General features: G+C 40.9%; 1 protein-coding gene across 1 annotated transcript in view; it reads right to left on the reverse strand.

Annotated features, from left to right (window-relative positions):
* Nucleotides 1–10,279: 10,279 nt before the first annotated feature.
* The window catches only part of tmprss6 (transmembrane serine protease 6), a gene marked incomplete at its 3' end in the record, with an annotated part of 16,545 nt that continues 9,931 nt past the window's right edge, over nt 10,280–16,893 (reverse strand). The window contains exons 15-17 of the mRNA XM_080441264.1: nt 16,650–16,893; nt 14,035–14,171; nt 10,280–10,444 (exon numbers count right to left, since the gene is read on the reverse strand). The exon at nt 16,650–16,893 is cut by the window's right edge and continues 40 nt beyond it. Of these exons, the coding sequence (XP_080297390.1) occupies nt 10,280–10,444; nt 14,035–14,171; nt 16,650–16,893 (546 nt within the window). The remainder of the gene's footprint in view (nt 10,445–14,034; nt 14,172–16,649) is intronic.

Below are 16,893 nucleotides of genomic sequence, written 5' to 3' on the forward strand. Positions count from 1 at the left end.
TGCTCCCTGTGTCCCGCTTTTCTTTTTTTTCTTTTTTCTCCTCCTTGCCATCCTCTATCTTCCTTCCTTCCTTCCTTCCTTCCTTCCTTCCTTCCTTTTTGCGTCCTTCTCTCTCTTTCACTCTCAAATATCCTCTGCAATCTTTTGCAATCGAATAGCTTCAGTCTACTGGGATCAGTGTCCGCGTCAGGAGACTGGATGCTGGACAGACTGACTGATCAAAGCACTTGTTCATTATGCTTCAAACTGTAATTAGGCTGCTCTCTCTTTGTCTCTGCTCTGAGCTCTGCCCCTGTTAAGCCCGATTGATATTTTGTCGTAAACTGCAGCCGATCTACAAGCTCACAACGCGGCACGTTGTGAGCTTGTAGATCTGGTATTTTCGGCACGTGACACCATCATAAGACGGAGCATGAATTAAGCATCAGTATCTCTGTGTCTGTGTCTCTTCTCTGAGCTTTGTCCTAGTCTCTCTGAATGCCTCTTACAACCACCCCAACACTAGAAGAAAGAGAGAAAGCCTCCCGTGTGTATTCTGAGGAAGGGGAGATGAAAGATTGATTTTTGTTTCCTTACTCTCACACACACACACACACACACACACACACACACACACACACACACACACACACACACACACACACACACACACACACACACACACACACACACACACACACACACACACACACACACACACACACACACACTCACACACACACACACACACACACACACAATAACAAGAGTGATTGGTCATGCTCTCAGGGCCAGGGTCCAAAGAACATACATTATATTTAGCTACTTCTTGATAACTTCTTTCATTACATCCACACTGTGAGCACATGCGCACACTCGTGTGTGTGTGTGTGTGTGTGTGTGTGTGTGTGTGTGTGTGTGTGTGTGTGTGTGTGTGTGTGTGTGTGTGTGTGTGTGTGTGTGTGTGTGTGGCCAAGTGTGTGTGTTCATGCGTGTGCGCCCACCCACCCTCTTTTGAGTGTCCTGTCATCTCTCTCTGTGTTTTTATTTCTCTTCCTCCTACAGTCTCTCAACGTGGCTCCCTTCACCCCTATACACTCACTCAGCATGGCTCAATGATCACTCCACCACACCACACCACACCTCAGCTCCCTTGTTTTCCACACGTTCTTGTCTTTCAACCCCCTCCTCCTCCGCATGTCTCTTAACAGTCATCTTGACTCCATTTTTCATAATATCTATGTCTGTCCTGCCCTCTCTCTCTCCACACTCCCTCTCCAACTCATGCTGTTGATAAATGTAATCTGTTGCACAGGCACACAAAAATAAACACATTAGACGAAGAGCTCTTATAATCACATCTCTCTAGACCCTCCTCTTGCCTCTTATCCTCTCTTTCAGTGGTGGAAAGGTACACTTACTCAAAGTATTTGACTTAAGTACAATTCTTACTTTACTGGAGTATTTCCATAACTCCATACTGTACTTTATACTTCTACTTCACTACGACTCAGTCGTAAATATTGTACTTTTTACTCCGCTACAATTATTTGACAGCTTTAGTTACAAGTTATTTTATATTTTGGCAATTCGAAAATGTCAACACGTTCAGCTTGTAGATATGCTATTGCGATATGCTAACACATTTAGTCAAGTCAAGTAACATTTTTAGCTGACACGAATAGATGTGTTTGTGTCTGCTCTTAACCTAACCCCTATTTGTAACTATACCTTTCAGGACGGGAACCCCTTTTGGGGTTCCTGTTGCTATGTACAGTATTTAACTAAATACATTTTTGGTAATTTTTGGATAAATATTAGAAGTTTTTCAGAAAACTTAGGTCAGGATTTAGAAGGCGTTTTTAGAATCGGCCTCAGGTCTAAGTGGGTTAAAAAGGTCAATTTGAAATTTATGCCAATACTTTAGTACTTTTACTCAAGTAAAATGTTGAATACAGGCCTTTTACTTGTAACAGAGTATTTCTACTTTGTGGTATTGCTACTTTTACTTAAGTAAAACAATCGGAGTACTTCTTCCACTCTTTCTCCCTCTCTTTCTCTCTCTTTTTCTGTTTCCTGCCAGGCCTCTGGAGTCCCCAAACACCCTCCTCTCTCTCTCTCTCTCTCTCTCTCTCTCTCTCTCTCTCTCTCTCTCTCTCTCTCTCTCTCTCTCTCTCTCTTGCTTCCTGTCCTGCCCGTATCCCAGTCTAACCGCTATTCCCAGGATGATGACAACCACAATGAAAACACACAACGCCCTCAGTTGTTTAATCCATCAGTAGGGGGAGAGGGGAAGAGGCACTGGAGCCCAGGGGAGACATGGATGGATGGAGAGGTTGAAGTGGACAAAAACATCCTTCTGTTGAAGGACACAAATGTATAGCTGCACAAAGACACACCGGTGGAAGACACACACACACACACAAAATCTGCAGGTTTCATGGCTTGAGTCCTATGTAGCATGTCTTACATATATACGTAAATTGTGAGTTTGTAGATCTGCTATTTTCATTGAATATTTGCTTATTATGTCATACCCAGAATAGAGACTGGGATAAAGGGTTAACCACTTGAGCCATTGAACTACTTTTTTCTCTCTACACCACATCTCTTTGCTGAACACAGCCAATCTGCAAGATCAATACGCATTGCATTGCAAGCTAGTAGATCTGCTGATTGTTCGCGGAATATTTACCTATAATGACATTCCCAGATTAGGGACAATCAAGGGGCGTTCAAGTACTGCATTGTTGTGAACAGTTGTATGACACACACACACAAACATAATCTGGTGGCAATGATGTGGGCCATTACAGCAGCAGGACACTTTATTCATGATCTTGGTGATCTCAGAGTAGAGACAAATATTGAGTGTAAGAATCCTCATGACTTCATGACTTGAATTTTCCTTCAAACGTTTTCATGGCTGTGTTTAGATATGTGTGTGTATGTACAGCCTTATGAGCCAGCATGACATAACGTATGACAGATGTAATGAGATCAGAGGGTCTGTTTGTTGAGTAGTTGAATGCTCTAATGCTGTTTTTGGTTCATGGTGAACTGGTTCAGCTCTCCTCTCTCTCACTTTCACTTTGTTGCTCTCTTTCTCCCTGCTATTTTATGTTAGTTCAGGTCTTGGTATGCCCTCTGTCTGGGTCCTGCCGTCTCTCATGCAATGTTTTTTTCTTTTTACAGCATGGCGCATAAGGGGGCGATCCATCTAAAAGAGCATGTGTGTGTGTGGTGTCTGTTCATTCTCCTCCTTGTGTCTGCCTGATGACAGGACTGATGGCATCAATATGACATCAGAGATCCACAGAGTAGTCACACCGTTATTAGATCCTGACTTGTTAAAGAAAAGAAAAAAACGTATGATCTGTAGAACTATACCTGTTTTTATTTAGAATAGCCAATTATTTTTACCACTTTGTCTTCCCAATTTAGTCATTATGCCAATTAATTCCTCCCCTCACACATTTTCACCGGGAGGATGTAGAGCCTTCGTCCTACTCCTCCTGCCCAAGACTTCTTGCTGACAGGTGCTGCCCTAGCCCGTGGGAATACGTGAAGTGAGAATAAACACCCTCCCCGGCCGGCTTCCCTCCCCGAACATAGCCCAATTGTGTTTGTTTAGATGCTCCACGATGCTGGATGCACTGTAGTGGATTCGAACCTCTAGTCTGCGCCACCCGAGTGCAACTATTTTGATTAAAAACAATAATAGATCATAAAAAAGACACTTCAGAATGTGATTTTGGATTGATTTGATTTGATTGGTTATGCAGTTTGGTATACAAAGATAGTACATGTACTGTACAGTAGCCTATATCTGTAAGGTAGGCTGTATTCAAAACATCCTATTAAGGAATGGAATATGGAATATTTAAAAATGCTCACACAACTGTCTTATACTTATTACCAAACATTTTTAATTGTTTGATTGGCTTCAGGTTCATCTATTTATATGCTGTATGAATAAATATTGTGGTAAGCTTCTCAAGCTAAGCAGAGACTTCACAAATATAAGATGGCCGATGTCCATAACTTCATCAGCATTCCATGCCAGATCAGCTGGATTTTCCCATCTGGTCTGGCAGTTTCTGTACATCAAAATTACTTTGATGATTTCTTTGCACTGAATGCATTATAATAAAATGGTTGAATGAATGATTGTTCACCCAATCGATTAGAATATGCATGAGTGAGAAAAAAAAATACTCATGAGTCGCTTTTTTAAAATCTTTAGGTAGTTAAAAGTTTTCCTGAATATGTTTGAATCCACATCATTATGGACCTGTGTAATAGAATCTGTCACACACCTTGGAGCAGATGGTATAACTGTTGTCCATTGAGCTTTTGATTGATTGATTGATTGATTGATTGATTGATTGATTGATTGATTGATTGATTGATTGACAACAAGCATACGTAGAGAACAAAAATTGCACATTTTGGGCAAAAGTATAACACAATAAAGCCTTACGGCTTGTTTCCAATGCGGTCCCATACATTGAGTTAAAAGTAGAATTTCCAAATCAATTTTTTGACTGTAGGCAACCCATTCCATGACCATGTGTTAGCTGCGGAAAGCAAAAAAGAGGCCATTCTAATAACACTTTTAACTTTGCTCTGGACTTAGTTTCTAGCCCAAAAACCAATTGACAGCAGTTGATGTGGGAGAGAAGAGCAGTCACTCCTCTCTCGCCCCACTCACTATGATTTATTATACAGGATAACAGATCATTATACAGGAATTTACAACCTCCGTCTACCTCCCAGAGCATAAGTAACTGACTTGCATATTTAATGCGACATGCATTGCAGGGGAAACATCGCATTTTTAGGGTGCATGCAGACAGCAGAACCTAGTTTATGAGTCACACTGGGAATACACATTATCTGGAGAGGCTGAGCCATGGCAAGCAAAGAGAGGAGAGGAAAGACTGAGAGCAGCTGCTGAAACAATTGGCAGCAAAATAGACAGAGTAGCTGTCAGCAGACTCTTTCAGAAGCTTCAAATTATGGTTGCAACTATCGATTATTTTCTTAGCGATTATTCTATCGATTACTTTTTCAAATAATCAAATAGCAGAGAAGCACGTTTTAAAAATATAGATTATTTATTTTTATATATCATAACAAATCAATATGTTTTTTTTATCGATCTTAAATCCTATTTTAGCCCTATTTTATTCTTTGTCATACAACGGTGTCGTGCAAAAGTAGCAAATATAGCCGATGCATACCCCTGGTAGATCTCAATTATTTTATTCAAATTGATAATTTTTGTAATCAAGGAAATTGATTAGTTCGATTAACTGTTGCAACCTTTATTAAAACTCTGATTCAGGAAAGCAGTGTTGTCCACCATTGTGTTGTAAGTAACACAATACAATAAGGGATTTCATTGGGGTTAGGTTGTGATGTGTATTCACAAAGCTAGCTCTCCTTTGGCCAGATTAGACAATACAATCTAGTAGTTTGCATGTCAAGCAAACACTATAGCTACACAATTAGCTTGCTAAAACATGCTGGCTTGCTTGCTCAATCTTACACTAGTAGCAGGCATGTGCTTTGTTTACCATACAAGCAAACTAGCAATCAACATTGGTAAATGTGCATTTGGTCAATATTTTTGTTTTCAGATTCACCATTTATACTACTTCCATAGTACAGCCATACACTTTTTCTCTTCATCGGGTTGATCAAATTCTCCAATTATACTCAATAAGAGTTGTTCTGCATGATACTGTCATGATACTGACCATGATACTGACATGATAGCCTACTGCCCATGATACTGACATGATACATGCTACAATTTAATTAACATGACACATTCGAGATCCTATCCTTCGATTTGGTGTTTTTAAAGCATACTTTCGGTCACTCAACCGGTGGTCAACAAAATGGGGACCTGGAAATTTAGCCTGCAAGCCCGCCAATTCGCTTGGTTTTCTGGTCCTTTTTGTTATTACGAATTAAATGAATAGAGGCAAGAGACTGGTGAGCTGATGTTTCACAAGCAGTACCACGTTGAAATAACTAACATACTTGTGCGTCCTATCAACCAGCCATTCTCTGAGCAAGTACAATTGACCCCACACTACAGTATGTGTCGGAAAGCTAGATCAACTAGATCCAGCAGACCAACCAGACCTAGGACCCCCCTACCCAACCAAACATCCAAACAAAAACATAAGCTCCAACATTCTTGGTTATAGGGCTATCAGAACAGTACGTCATGTTAGACCCACCCACTTTATGAGACCTGTGCCCCTAGGGGGGAAACCGTAGTCGCCCATCTAACACAACTTCTTGGGAGGGGAACGACGTCAATCCCTGATACCGGCAACTGAGGCCACTGGGCAATCAGTAATCAAGTGCCCATGGTGTCCCGTCAGTAAAACAGGCACATGTATCACGCGCAACTGGCGACTGTCGCCAGGGACTATGGCGTGAATTTTGCCTCTCCCCTAAATTTGCACCACCCCGGGACCCAGATAGTAAAAATGTGCCTCCACGCGTCAAAGACCTACAGTATACAAAGACCTCAGGGTCGTAATAGCTTTTAGTTATAGTTATTGATATTTTGAGTTATAGTCAGAAGCAAAAGCAACAGTAAAATAAACATTTGATAAAACATGTCTATTGAGTTAAAGTTGAGAAGGATAGGATAGGATAAGGATAAGGATAGAAAAGCAGCCATGTTTTCACATTTTCCTTTATTTTCCTTAGAAAGACATCGCTTAGTTTCTCCACATTGTTCCTTCTCTCTACAAACTGAAAAGAATCATTGTTCAGAATCAGCATGGTTCAGCAGGTCTTTTTCTTCTATGTCCTCCATCACTTTCTCCACTTTCTATTTCCTCTCACTGATGGAGAACCTCAATTTTCTCTTTTTCCTTTCGCTGCAACTTGAGCCTGCCATCTGCCAGTAGACATCAGTGTCCTTGGTACAGAAAATCTGTTTATCCCATACCACTATACTTCTACCACCACTATACTACTTTAACTGCCACTACTACTGCTACTACTACTACTACTACTACTACTACTACTACTACTACTACTACTACTACTACTACTACTACTACTACTTATTAATAATAATAATAATAATAATAATAATAATAATAATAATAATAATAATAATGATAATAATTAATCAAACCATATTCAAAACAGATGGGACATGAAATAAATGTTGTGTCCTATCAGCTTTCAGAATTTGATAACAACACTTGATCCTTTTCAACTCAAGTACATTTGGCTATCATTTCCCCAGTCTGTATAGTGACAACCAGCAGTCGCTTTGTCATGTATGTCTTTATTTGACTGTCAGAGTGATAACTCGACTGTTTCAGTCCATTTAGGGTCAAACTAGGGAGGTGAGCTGGTCAGGACCCACAGTATGTTTTTTTCCCTTCTTTTTTATGGGCAAGGCAAAGTTTAGCCCTGTGATTATACACAACATGTGGCTTGAGTGTAGCATTTTTCTGAGAGTATTTCTAGTTTTTTTATGGCTATAACAACTGATTTTAACAGCAGATATGCATGGATGGAGACACACAGATGCCAGTCTATGAAAGCCATGAATGAACAATAGACATTTTGTCTATTATCAAGTGTCTTGCATTTTTCTGTAAGCACTGCCATTATAGAACTGTCATTGCAGTTTACAACCTCATAAAATACCACTTATGTCCAAAAGGCAGCCTCCAACATTCAATACCTGAAGGTTGGGGCACATTTACAGAGGGAGGAGAGAGAGCGTAGAGAGAGAATGTTTGTGTTTGGGGAGTCCAGAGGTCTGACAGGAAACAGAAAGAGAGAGAGAGGGAAAGAGAACCTTGTTCTGAGGTCTTCAGTGTTATAAAGATATGTGGTCCATGGATGATATGTGAAAATATTGTTCACTTTGTCATAAAAGCATGAAACATGGTACACGGTTTGGGGCCCTGCACATTTTCAGAAATGGAGCCATTGCAAAAACGCCCTGTGGCGACCGCCATAACCAAATTACAGTCTATTTTGTATCATATCTCCTGAACCAAATAATACAGAATAATATGTCTACCCATATGTTTTGAAGGTCAAGGACTACAATTAGGCTATATCATATACAAAATCATAAACTTTTCAGGTGATTAGTTAATTGTGAATTCAGTGGCATTTAGAGAAGGAAATCACACTATTCCTATGTTTCCAGGGTTCTACAGTGTGTTCCCAAGGAACCTATGTGAACTTAACAAAGGGTCCTATGCCAAGGTTCAAGAGCCAAGTAGCCTATTAAAGATATATTTATTTGCTACATGTATTTGCTTATACAAGTACACAGGAGTACATTTATTTGGCTTTGGTTCCTCAAAATTGGAGAAACAATAACAACAATTAAATAAATAATGGAGAATAACAGCAAGTATTAAAGTAATCATAGCACACTTTGAGGTGCTTTGAAGGTGCTCTGTGCATGGGACCTAATTCTAAATATGACTATATTTTTTATAAACATAACATACTGTATACATAAATACTTGTGCATTATATACATGCATGCATTATACACTGTCCCCCAGATCTGTATTCACTTAACTTTTTTAAGCGTTTCCTCCTAAGTCTCCACTTCCCCCTTCAATGGAGAGAACGATTCTAAGAAATTGCTTTCCATTCATTCCAAAAGGGGACACTTCTAAACTCACCTACCTGTCTCACACACTCCACTCCTGGGTGACTGTTACACTCATCTCCCAGGGAACCTATGAATGACCCTGGTTCTCATATAGTGAGTTCCTTCTCACAGCATCACTAAATTCATCATCAAAGGTTGACCATAACTGTTTATGATGTTTCATATGGTATCATTGTAATCCTTGACCATCAAACATAGGGGTATAAACATAATCTATTCTGTATCATGTTTGGCTCAGGAGATATGATGCAAAATAGGCTACACAATTTGGTTACGGTGGAAAGTAAAATGGCCGCTATGAGGTGTTTTTGAGATGAGATAGCTCTTTGTGAAAATGTCCAAGTATATAAAGTTTCATTTTTCATTTTATGAAAAAGTGAACATTTCACCTCAAATTTGGCACATATCACCTGGACTAAAGGAAAAGGAATTTAACAGAGACTAGCAGAAAATGATGATGGGAGAAACAAACAAAAAGTGACTGAAGTCTGGCATTGGCATGCTGCCTCTTCCTCTCACATGCACAGGTTAGACAAGTAAAATTTCCATTTACTACAATGAAATAATGAGCCCTTTTGTCGAGAGCCAAAGACTCACATTCAAACATGCAGCATCATGTGTGTGTTGCTGTCACAGGACAGGACACATGCCAAGCTCTGGCACCTGCTCACTCACAGCACCTTCAAGCACCATAAGTGCTAGGACAACTGAGTGCTCTTCTTAATTATTTCCCCTTCTTTTTTTTCCTTTTAAAATTCTTCATGTTCTTCTTGGCTAATTCGGGGGGGAGCCGAACAAAAAAAATAACTCTCTCATGTATCTGTACACACGTCACATAACAATAATAAAGACCACCGTGTAAGCATTTTTTAACCTTGTAACCATGTAAACTTGAATGAACAATGTTAGTCTGAGAATGGATTTTTACGAGTGAACAAGAAATATTACACCCATAGCTCTGTAATGACCATGCCAAACAACACAAGCTAACACTTGGAGCCCAGAGAGGTCTATATCTTTCCTTCCTCAGGAGGGCAGTGTTATGCACAGAATCCCATATGACTTTCAATAGAAACTTGAGGCTAAACAAAACCAGGCCTGGCAGGGCTTACATCATTTCTTTGCTGTGACCACACAACTAGGTTGTTGGTCGGTGTCAGTGTGTCTGTCGAAAATGTTCAATTTCAACCCAAGGGCTAGTCACAGTTTATCATTGATTACTTGCATGTAATTGTCCAGTCTCAGTTCCTGGCTAAACTTCTGTGTCTTTTTTTGTTTGTGAAGAGCTGGTTACAAAATGAGATTATCAACATTTACAGAATTTGTCATTTTCACAAAAGTAGCTGCTGGTTAGAAAGAAGGCCTAAAACATAAATCACAAAGCAATGCCATTCGAGTAAAAAAGTGGTTGCATTTGCGTTCCACTTGTTCAAACAACATTTTGAAATGTAAAAATCTGCTGTATTTAAGTTTCGAACCCAAGATTCAATAACCTTGCCACTGATTCCCATTTTGTAGACATCTCCGCATGCCGCACGATGTGAGATGTCTGGGGCAACGGTGGCAAATCTGGAGATTCCAAAGATCCCCAATGAATCTTGGTGACTTTCAGGGGTCGCTGACGACTCCTTTGATCCACGTGGTGAGCTTGGTGATGCGTGTGTACACACCATAGTAGCCTGGACGCCCACAGCCCTTCCCCCAACTCACCACCCCTGCCAGGAACCAGCGACCTGAGGATTCTTGACACACCAGGGGACCCCCAGAGTCCCCCTGTGAGGCAGAGGAAGAGACAGAGAGCAAGGCAGAGATGAGTTAATCACTGAATATTAAGTAGTCTGGACATTCCATTGCTCATAACCACTTCTCTCAGAGAGAAATATCTCTCAGACAGAGTGCACATCAGACAGACCAACAGACAGATTGTGTTTACAGTCAAATCTGTGAATTATGTCATATTAGACTGCAACACTGTTTGTTAAGGATTAAGGGCTTATATCGCAAATATAGTGCCATTGCAATTTTCTGTACATTTCCACATTCCCAGTACAGATAATGAGTGAGTACCTGATGCTATTGAGGTTGATAGTGTGGGGGAACTGTTAAAAGGTCTGCCCATGCTTCTGCACAGATTTAGAGACAGTGATGGAAGATAAGTACTCTCATGTTTTACTTAAGTAAAAGTTTTGTTACAAGTAGAAGTCCCGTATTCAAAATGTACTTGAGTAAAAGTACAAAAGTATCAGCATCAAAATGTACTTTAAAGTACCAAAAGTAAAAGTACTCATTGTGCAGAATGTCCTATTTCACAGGTTAAAAATGTATGCAAAATATTTTGAAAATAATATACAAGCTCACAATGCGTCGCATCGCAAGTGGTTATGTGTTTTGTAATAATAATCAAAATGTACGAAGTGACTAGTTTTCATATAATTGTAGTGGATTAAAAATACAATATTTTCTTCTGAGATTTAGTGGGGTAGAAGTAAAAGTATTGAAAATTGTAAATACTTAAGAAAGTAAAAATACCTCAAAATTGTTAATGTACTTAGTTACACCACTGTCAGTGAGGTTAAACAACATTCTGGGACTTGCTACAGAAAGAAAATGTTAAAGACCGCTTTTCCCCCTTAACCATTTTAGTTTACTTATGTCCTATGGGCAAAAAAAAACACCTTTGAGCTTAGAAGGAGCAAAAGACGGCCGCAGCGTTTCCAAACACAGACCAAGCTGCCCCAGGCAGAGGAACAGAGACGCAGGCCAACGAGGGCGCATCGCATCTGCAGTCCTGATGAGCTGGTTGCTGCCTAAAGTCATATCTGTGTGTGGGAAAGCTGTTACATTTGTTTGTAACCGGATGGTAGAATAGGAGTGAAGGCATCATAAATCAGTTAGGCTCTGTGCAATACTCTAGTCCCAGGTTTCCAGAAGGTGGCATAGGCCTACCTGTTTCCTGTTCCAGTTAATTTTCCCATGGCTTCATTTGATTGGCTAAGAAGCAGATTTGAACTGGAAACATATGTGAAGGTGCCATGTGTTTTTTATATTAGGTGATTGCAGAGCCAATCACCTAATATAGGAAAACGAACCGAAACAGGAAATGGGTATGCCACCGACCTTCTGGAAACCTGGGCCGACAGTATTGCACAGCCTATTGAGTCTATTGCATTCCGTTAGCCTCATACTGTAGCATAATTGCCTAAGTCATATATATATATATATATTTTTTGCCTAAGTCATGTTTATCTGCCTTTATTTATATCTGCCTAACTCAACACACTGCTTATCCTGCCTTATTGCCAATCATTCTGATAGGCTGAGGACATAGGCAATAAGGCACAATGAAGCAGCAGTGTTAGGCAGAGGTGGGACAAAGTCCCTATGTTGCAAGTCCAAGTCGAGTCTCAAGTCTTTGCTCTCAAGTCCCGAGTCAAGTCCAAGTCAACACAGCCAAGTCCCAAGTCAAGTCCAAGTTCTCAGCTTTTTGTTTCGAGTCCCACACAAGTCCTTAGCATTTTGGTTCGAGTCCCACACAAGTCCTAACCTTTTGTTTCAAGTCCCAAACAAGTCCTAACCTTTTGTTTCGAGTCCCACACAAGTCCTAACCTTTTGTTTCAAGTCCCAAACAAGTCAAAATGTTAATTCAAGATAAAGATTTACATAAATCATGAGCATTTTTCACAATTTGCATTTGTTTTAAAACAAGGTTTCTTCCAGGCCAACAGAACGCAGATACTGTACTTTTAATTTCCTCCTTGAGGACAGGGTTTAAAAGGGCCCTTTTTAATGAATATAATGTAATTTTGTACAATCTGTATGGTAGAGTATGTTACTACAATATAACTTATACAATCAGGGTGGTTGTATTTTGTCTCCCTGCTCTTCTATTGAGACATTTAGATAATGTCAAAGGCCATGTCTCACCTAGACACAGGATCTGACACAAATTCAGTGTATCCTCTGATCAAGCAGGCAGGCTCTATTATCACAATGGTGAAATTTCAGCACTTGCACTGGAAACCGCATTCAAATCCGGGGTAGAAGAGGAAATGTATATAGCGCTGAAGTGGTCAATGTATGTTTTGTATTAATAACCAAAATCTACAAAGTAACTGGTACCTAAAGTTTTCAAATAATTGTAGTGGAGTAAAATTAGGCTAATATCTTCCTCTGATATGTATGTAGTCGAGTAGAAGTAGGTAGCTGATATATTGCACTTTTACCTTAGCGCTAGGTATACTCTTGGTTGCTTGTTTTTGCAGAAAATGCACTTAGGACTTCTGGTGATAAGTAGTTTCGTTCCCTACCTATGTTGAATGCACTTTCTGTAAGTCGCTTTGGATAAAAGCGTCTGCTAAATGACTGTAATGTAGAAGTAAAGTACTGAAAATTGCAAATACTTCAGTAAAGTAAAAAATAAGTCAAAATTGTACTTAAGTAAAGTACTTGAGTAAATGTACTTAGTTACTTTCCACCACTGGTTATACTGTAGTTTGCTCTTAGCACACCGTAATGTTAATGTGAAGTATAGGTCTTGCCTTGCATACTGCTTTTCTCGTCTTGTCTTCCACCTTGTAATTTTTAAAACCGAAAGCTATAACTGCTGGAGTTGACATTTTATTCCACCTGGCTTCAGTTCCAGCAGCGACGGCAGGAGTGAAGACGGTGTGTTGTTTGTTTGGTAACGTGCAACATGTGGGCCAGTGTTGCCAAGTATCGGGAGAGAAACAAGCGAACCGACTTCCAAAAACAAGCCAAAAACAAGCCAAAGTTTGTCCAAAAGTTAGGGTAAATAAGCAGCTTTGGCAACACTATACTAGGTGTCACTGACGGCCGGGATTTCTGACTAATAACATTATAGTTGATGCACACTTTTTAAACATTTTTGGCTTGCTTAAGTGACTTGAAAGTGACTTGAAAAGACTTGAATTTTCAAGTCAAGAGGGCTCAAGTCAAGTCAAGTCTCAAGTCTTTAGCGTTCAAGTCAAGTCAAGTCTCAAGTCTTTGGCATTCAAGTCCCAAGCAAGTCCAAGTCTATTTTTGATTTGGTCAAGCAAGTCTAAAGTCATCAAAATCGGGACTTCAAGTCAAGTCGAGTCTCGAGTCTCGAGTCCAAGTCCCCACCTCTGGTGTTAGGAGAGCAGAGTTAGGCAGAACTGTCAATTTGGCCAAAATATTACTTAGACAATTATGCTATGAGGCTAACGATTCTCGTTCCATCTTCAGACGGCCCCTATACGAGATCTAAATAATAGCATAAAACCTGGTATATGGGTTGGCGTACAACAACACAAGTTATATTCATTAATATTGTGTCGTGTTTGTTTGAATGACTCTATGTCTGTTACGATCCTCCCTCGCACCTGGCAGGCGTCCTTCTCTCCACTGCGGTATCCAGCGCAAAGCATTCTGGGAGTGACCAGGTGGCCATAGGAGCGGACACAGTCCTCCTCCCTGACCAGGCGTACATCCACCTTCTGGAGAACGTTACTACTACTGCCTATGAAGGTAAAAAAAAAAACACATGTTAACCAATAGAAACTAGACACCAAAATCGACTGTCTTCCCTTCAGGCTCTCTACAGCTCTTGTATCTTTGTTACGTAGAGGAAATGTTGTTTATTCCAAGTTATAGTGAATAGCTTCCTAACAGGATTTACAATATTTAGAACCCGCAAGCTCCCATACCAACGTACACCCTACCCAGTACCCACCCACCCACCCACCACCACTCACACTTCCCCACGACTGATAGGCTACTCACGCCTCTTCAAGTAAACAAACCTATCTTAGCGTAGCCTAACCGCTAAATGTCCCACACCGCCACTGTCATCCACACCCTGCCCCTCCCTGGTTTCACCTCCTACCACATCCCTCAGTGGAGTCTCACCTCTTTCTTTTATGATTTATAATTGTATTGAGAAACATGGCACAAGACATTTCACATTACAGCACAGTGTCCCAAAGGATAAACATGCAATTTTTTTTTCTTTTTTCATTTTTTATACACAAACAGACACAAAGAACAGAACAAAATCAACTATAACACAAACACCAAGAACAAAACAAAACACCCCTAGAAGCCCACCGCTGAACAAACAGCTTCAGCAAAAATAATAATCGTCTACCACACACCATCCAGTAAGTTATTACGCCATCAGACCCCCAACAAATAAAGATGATACTGCCCCCATTTAAAATTGTACTTTTCTAACTTATCCTGCAACTTATATGCAGCGGCGGCTCCAGACGATTTTTAATGGGGGGGCTGGAAGGGAGCTTGACTATTCATGGAGGTGCTAAGGAGTTGTGGATATAGCCTACCAATTTAAATATACACATTTCTTGGGGGTGCTACGGGGGTGCTATGGGCTTTCTTGGAGGTGCTTTAGCACCTCCAAGCACCCCCCTAGAGCCGCCCCTGCTGCTTATATGACAGTCACTTTAAAGCAGCCAAGTGGTCAAGAGAGGTGACGGACGGCACAGGTGCAGGGCTGGCTTAAGTGGCTTTCCATTCCGTAACCAAGAGCCTCCTCCTCCCTAGCCTCGGAAACCCATGCCTTTTTTTTTGTTTCAAAAGAAAAATACCTCCTCCCTAACATAAGAGCAGTTTGAATCCAATCACCTAAAGGTGGATATACGCCACTCATCATAGCAGGGTCACCCAAAATGAACAGACTGGGGGGAAAAGGAATATCCAAACCTGATATCCTTTCCACTGCCAAATGTGTAGCGGACCAGAATTCTGAGCATGTGCTCTAAAGCTGGTTTAAGTGGTTCTCAACCTTTTCAGGCCGTGACCCCCCATAATAATCATATTTGAACTGGGGACCCCCCCCCTACCCTGACAAGCACTTGGAATGTAAGAGTTAAGGCATCACATTTTGTTTGACTCGGTTCCACAGATAAATATTGTGAAAATAGCAGATCTACAAGCTCACAACGCCACGCGCTGGGAGGCGTTGTGAGCTTGTAGATCGACTATTACGTTTTTATTTATTTCTTATATTACCGGTATTTGACAATTTTGACAATGTTTTTATAGTATAGTTTGTTGATTACTTTTGATGCCGTAATGGTCTTTTTCTTTATTGTCTCCGCCGAAGGTGGAGAATATGTTTTCGCTTTGTGTGAGCAAACATTGTTAGCCAAGCTAACATTGGGCAAGCTCCACGTGACACGTGTCAATTTGTTGACACCAATGCCTCTGATTGGCTAGAGGGACGCGTGACGAAATAAAATTCTATAAATAGGTGTGTCACTTCAAAAAGCCCCTACTTTTTGAAGTGAGGTAAAACAGGATCAATCAGACTTGATTGGAACAGTACCTTCAGTAAGTCCAAGTCACCCGTCTGTGCGTGTGTGTTTCCCTCTGAGAACACCTAACATTGGTCAAGCAAAGGCGCAGAAGGCCAAAGCTAAGAAAGCATACTCATCTACAATTGTAACGTAGAAGAGGACTAGAGTTGAAATGATCCCACAACAAAGCCGAACTCTTAATACGTGTCAATATGTTGACATCAATGTCTCTGATTGGCTAGAGGGACGCATGACGAAATACAATCCTATAATAAAAAGGTGTGTCACTTCAAAAAGCCGTTTACGTTTTTGAAGCGAGGTAAGACAGGATCAATCAGTCTTGATTGGAACAGTATCTTCTAGTCCAAATCACCCGTCCGTCCGTCCGTGCGTGTGTGTGTCCTCAATCTTCAAACATTTTTGGATCTCTTTTTTTCATCCTATCTTTTTTTAAACATCTCAACTATCTCATTAGTTATTGCTATGATAATATAATTGCTATAGTCTGCTGGCGGAGACTTGTGCTCCGAGGAGCACATTTTCTAGTTTTCCTCTCTTTTTTGAGGCATTGAAAAGGTCATTCATTTGTCACTTCACTGTTATCTGGGGACCCCCCCCCCCAATAATGTGGGGAGGTTGAGAACCACTGCTATAAAGTACCGTCCCTGTCGGAGTCTCACCCTCTTCTTCCAGAGCCCCCCAGCCTGTCACCCAGCAGGTCAGACCAGGCTCCAGCTGATGGGAGGGCGGGGGCAGGCAGACGGGCCGAGCGGAGCTGGCCGGGGGAGGCGGGGAGGCCCGCTCCAGTCTCAGCAGAGCCAGGTCGTAGTCGTAGTCGTTGTTCTCCCTGGTGTAGTAGTGGTGCATGTGGATGCGTCGCACACGCAGCACCTCCTCCATGGGGCCGCTCTGGTTCAGCAGGAA

The sequence above is a fragment of the Gymnoscopelus braueri genome (genome assembly GCF_963280865.1).
Source record: "Gymnoscopelus braueri genome assembly, chromosome: 2".
NCBI lineage: Eukaryota > Metazoa > Chordata > Actinopteri > Myctophiformes > Myctophidae > Gymnoscopelus > Gymnoscopelus braueri.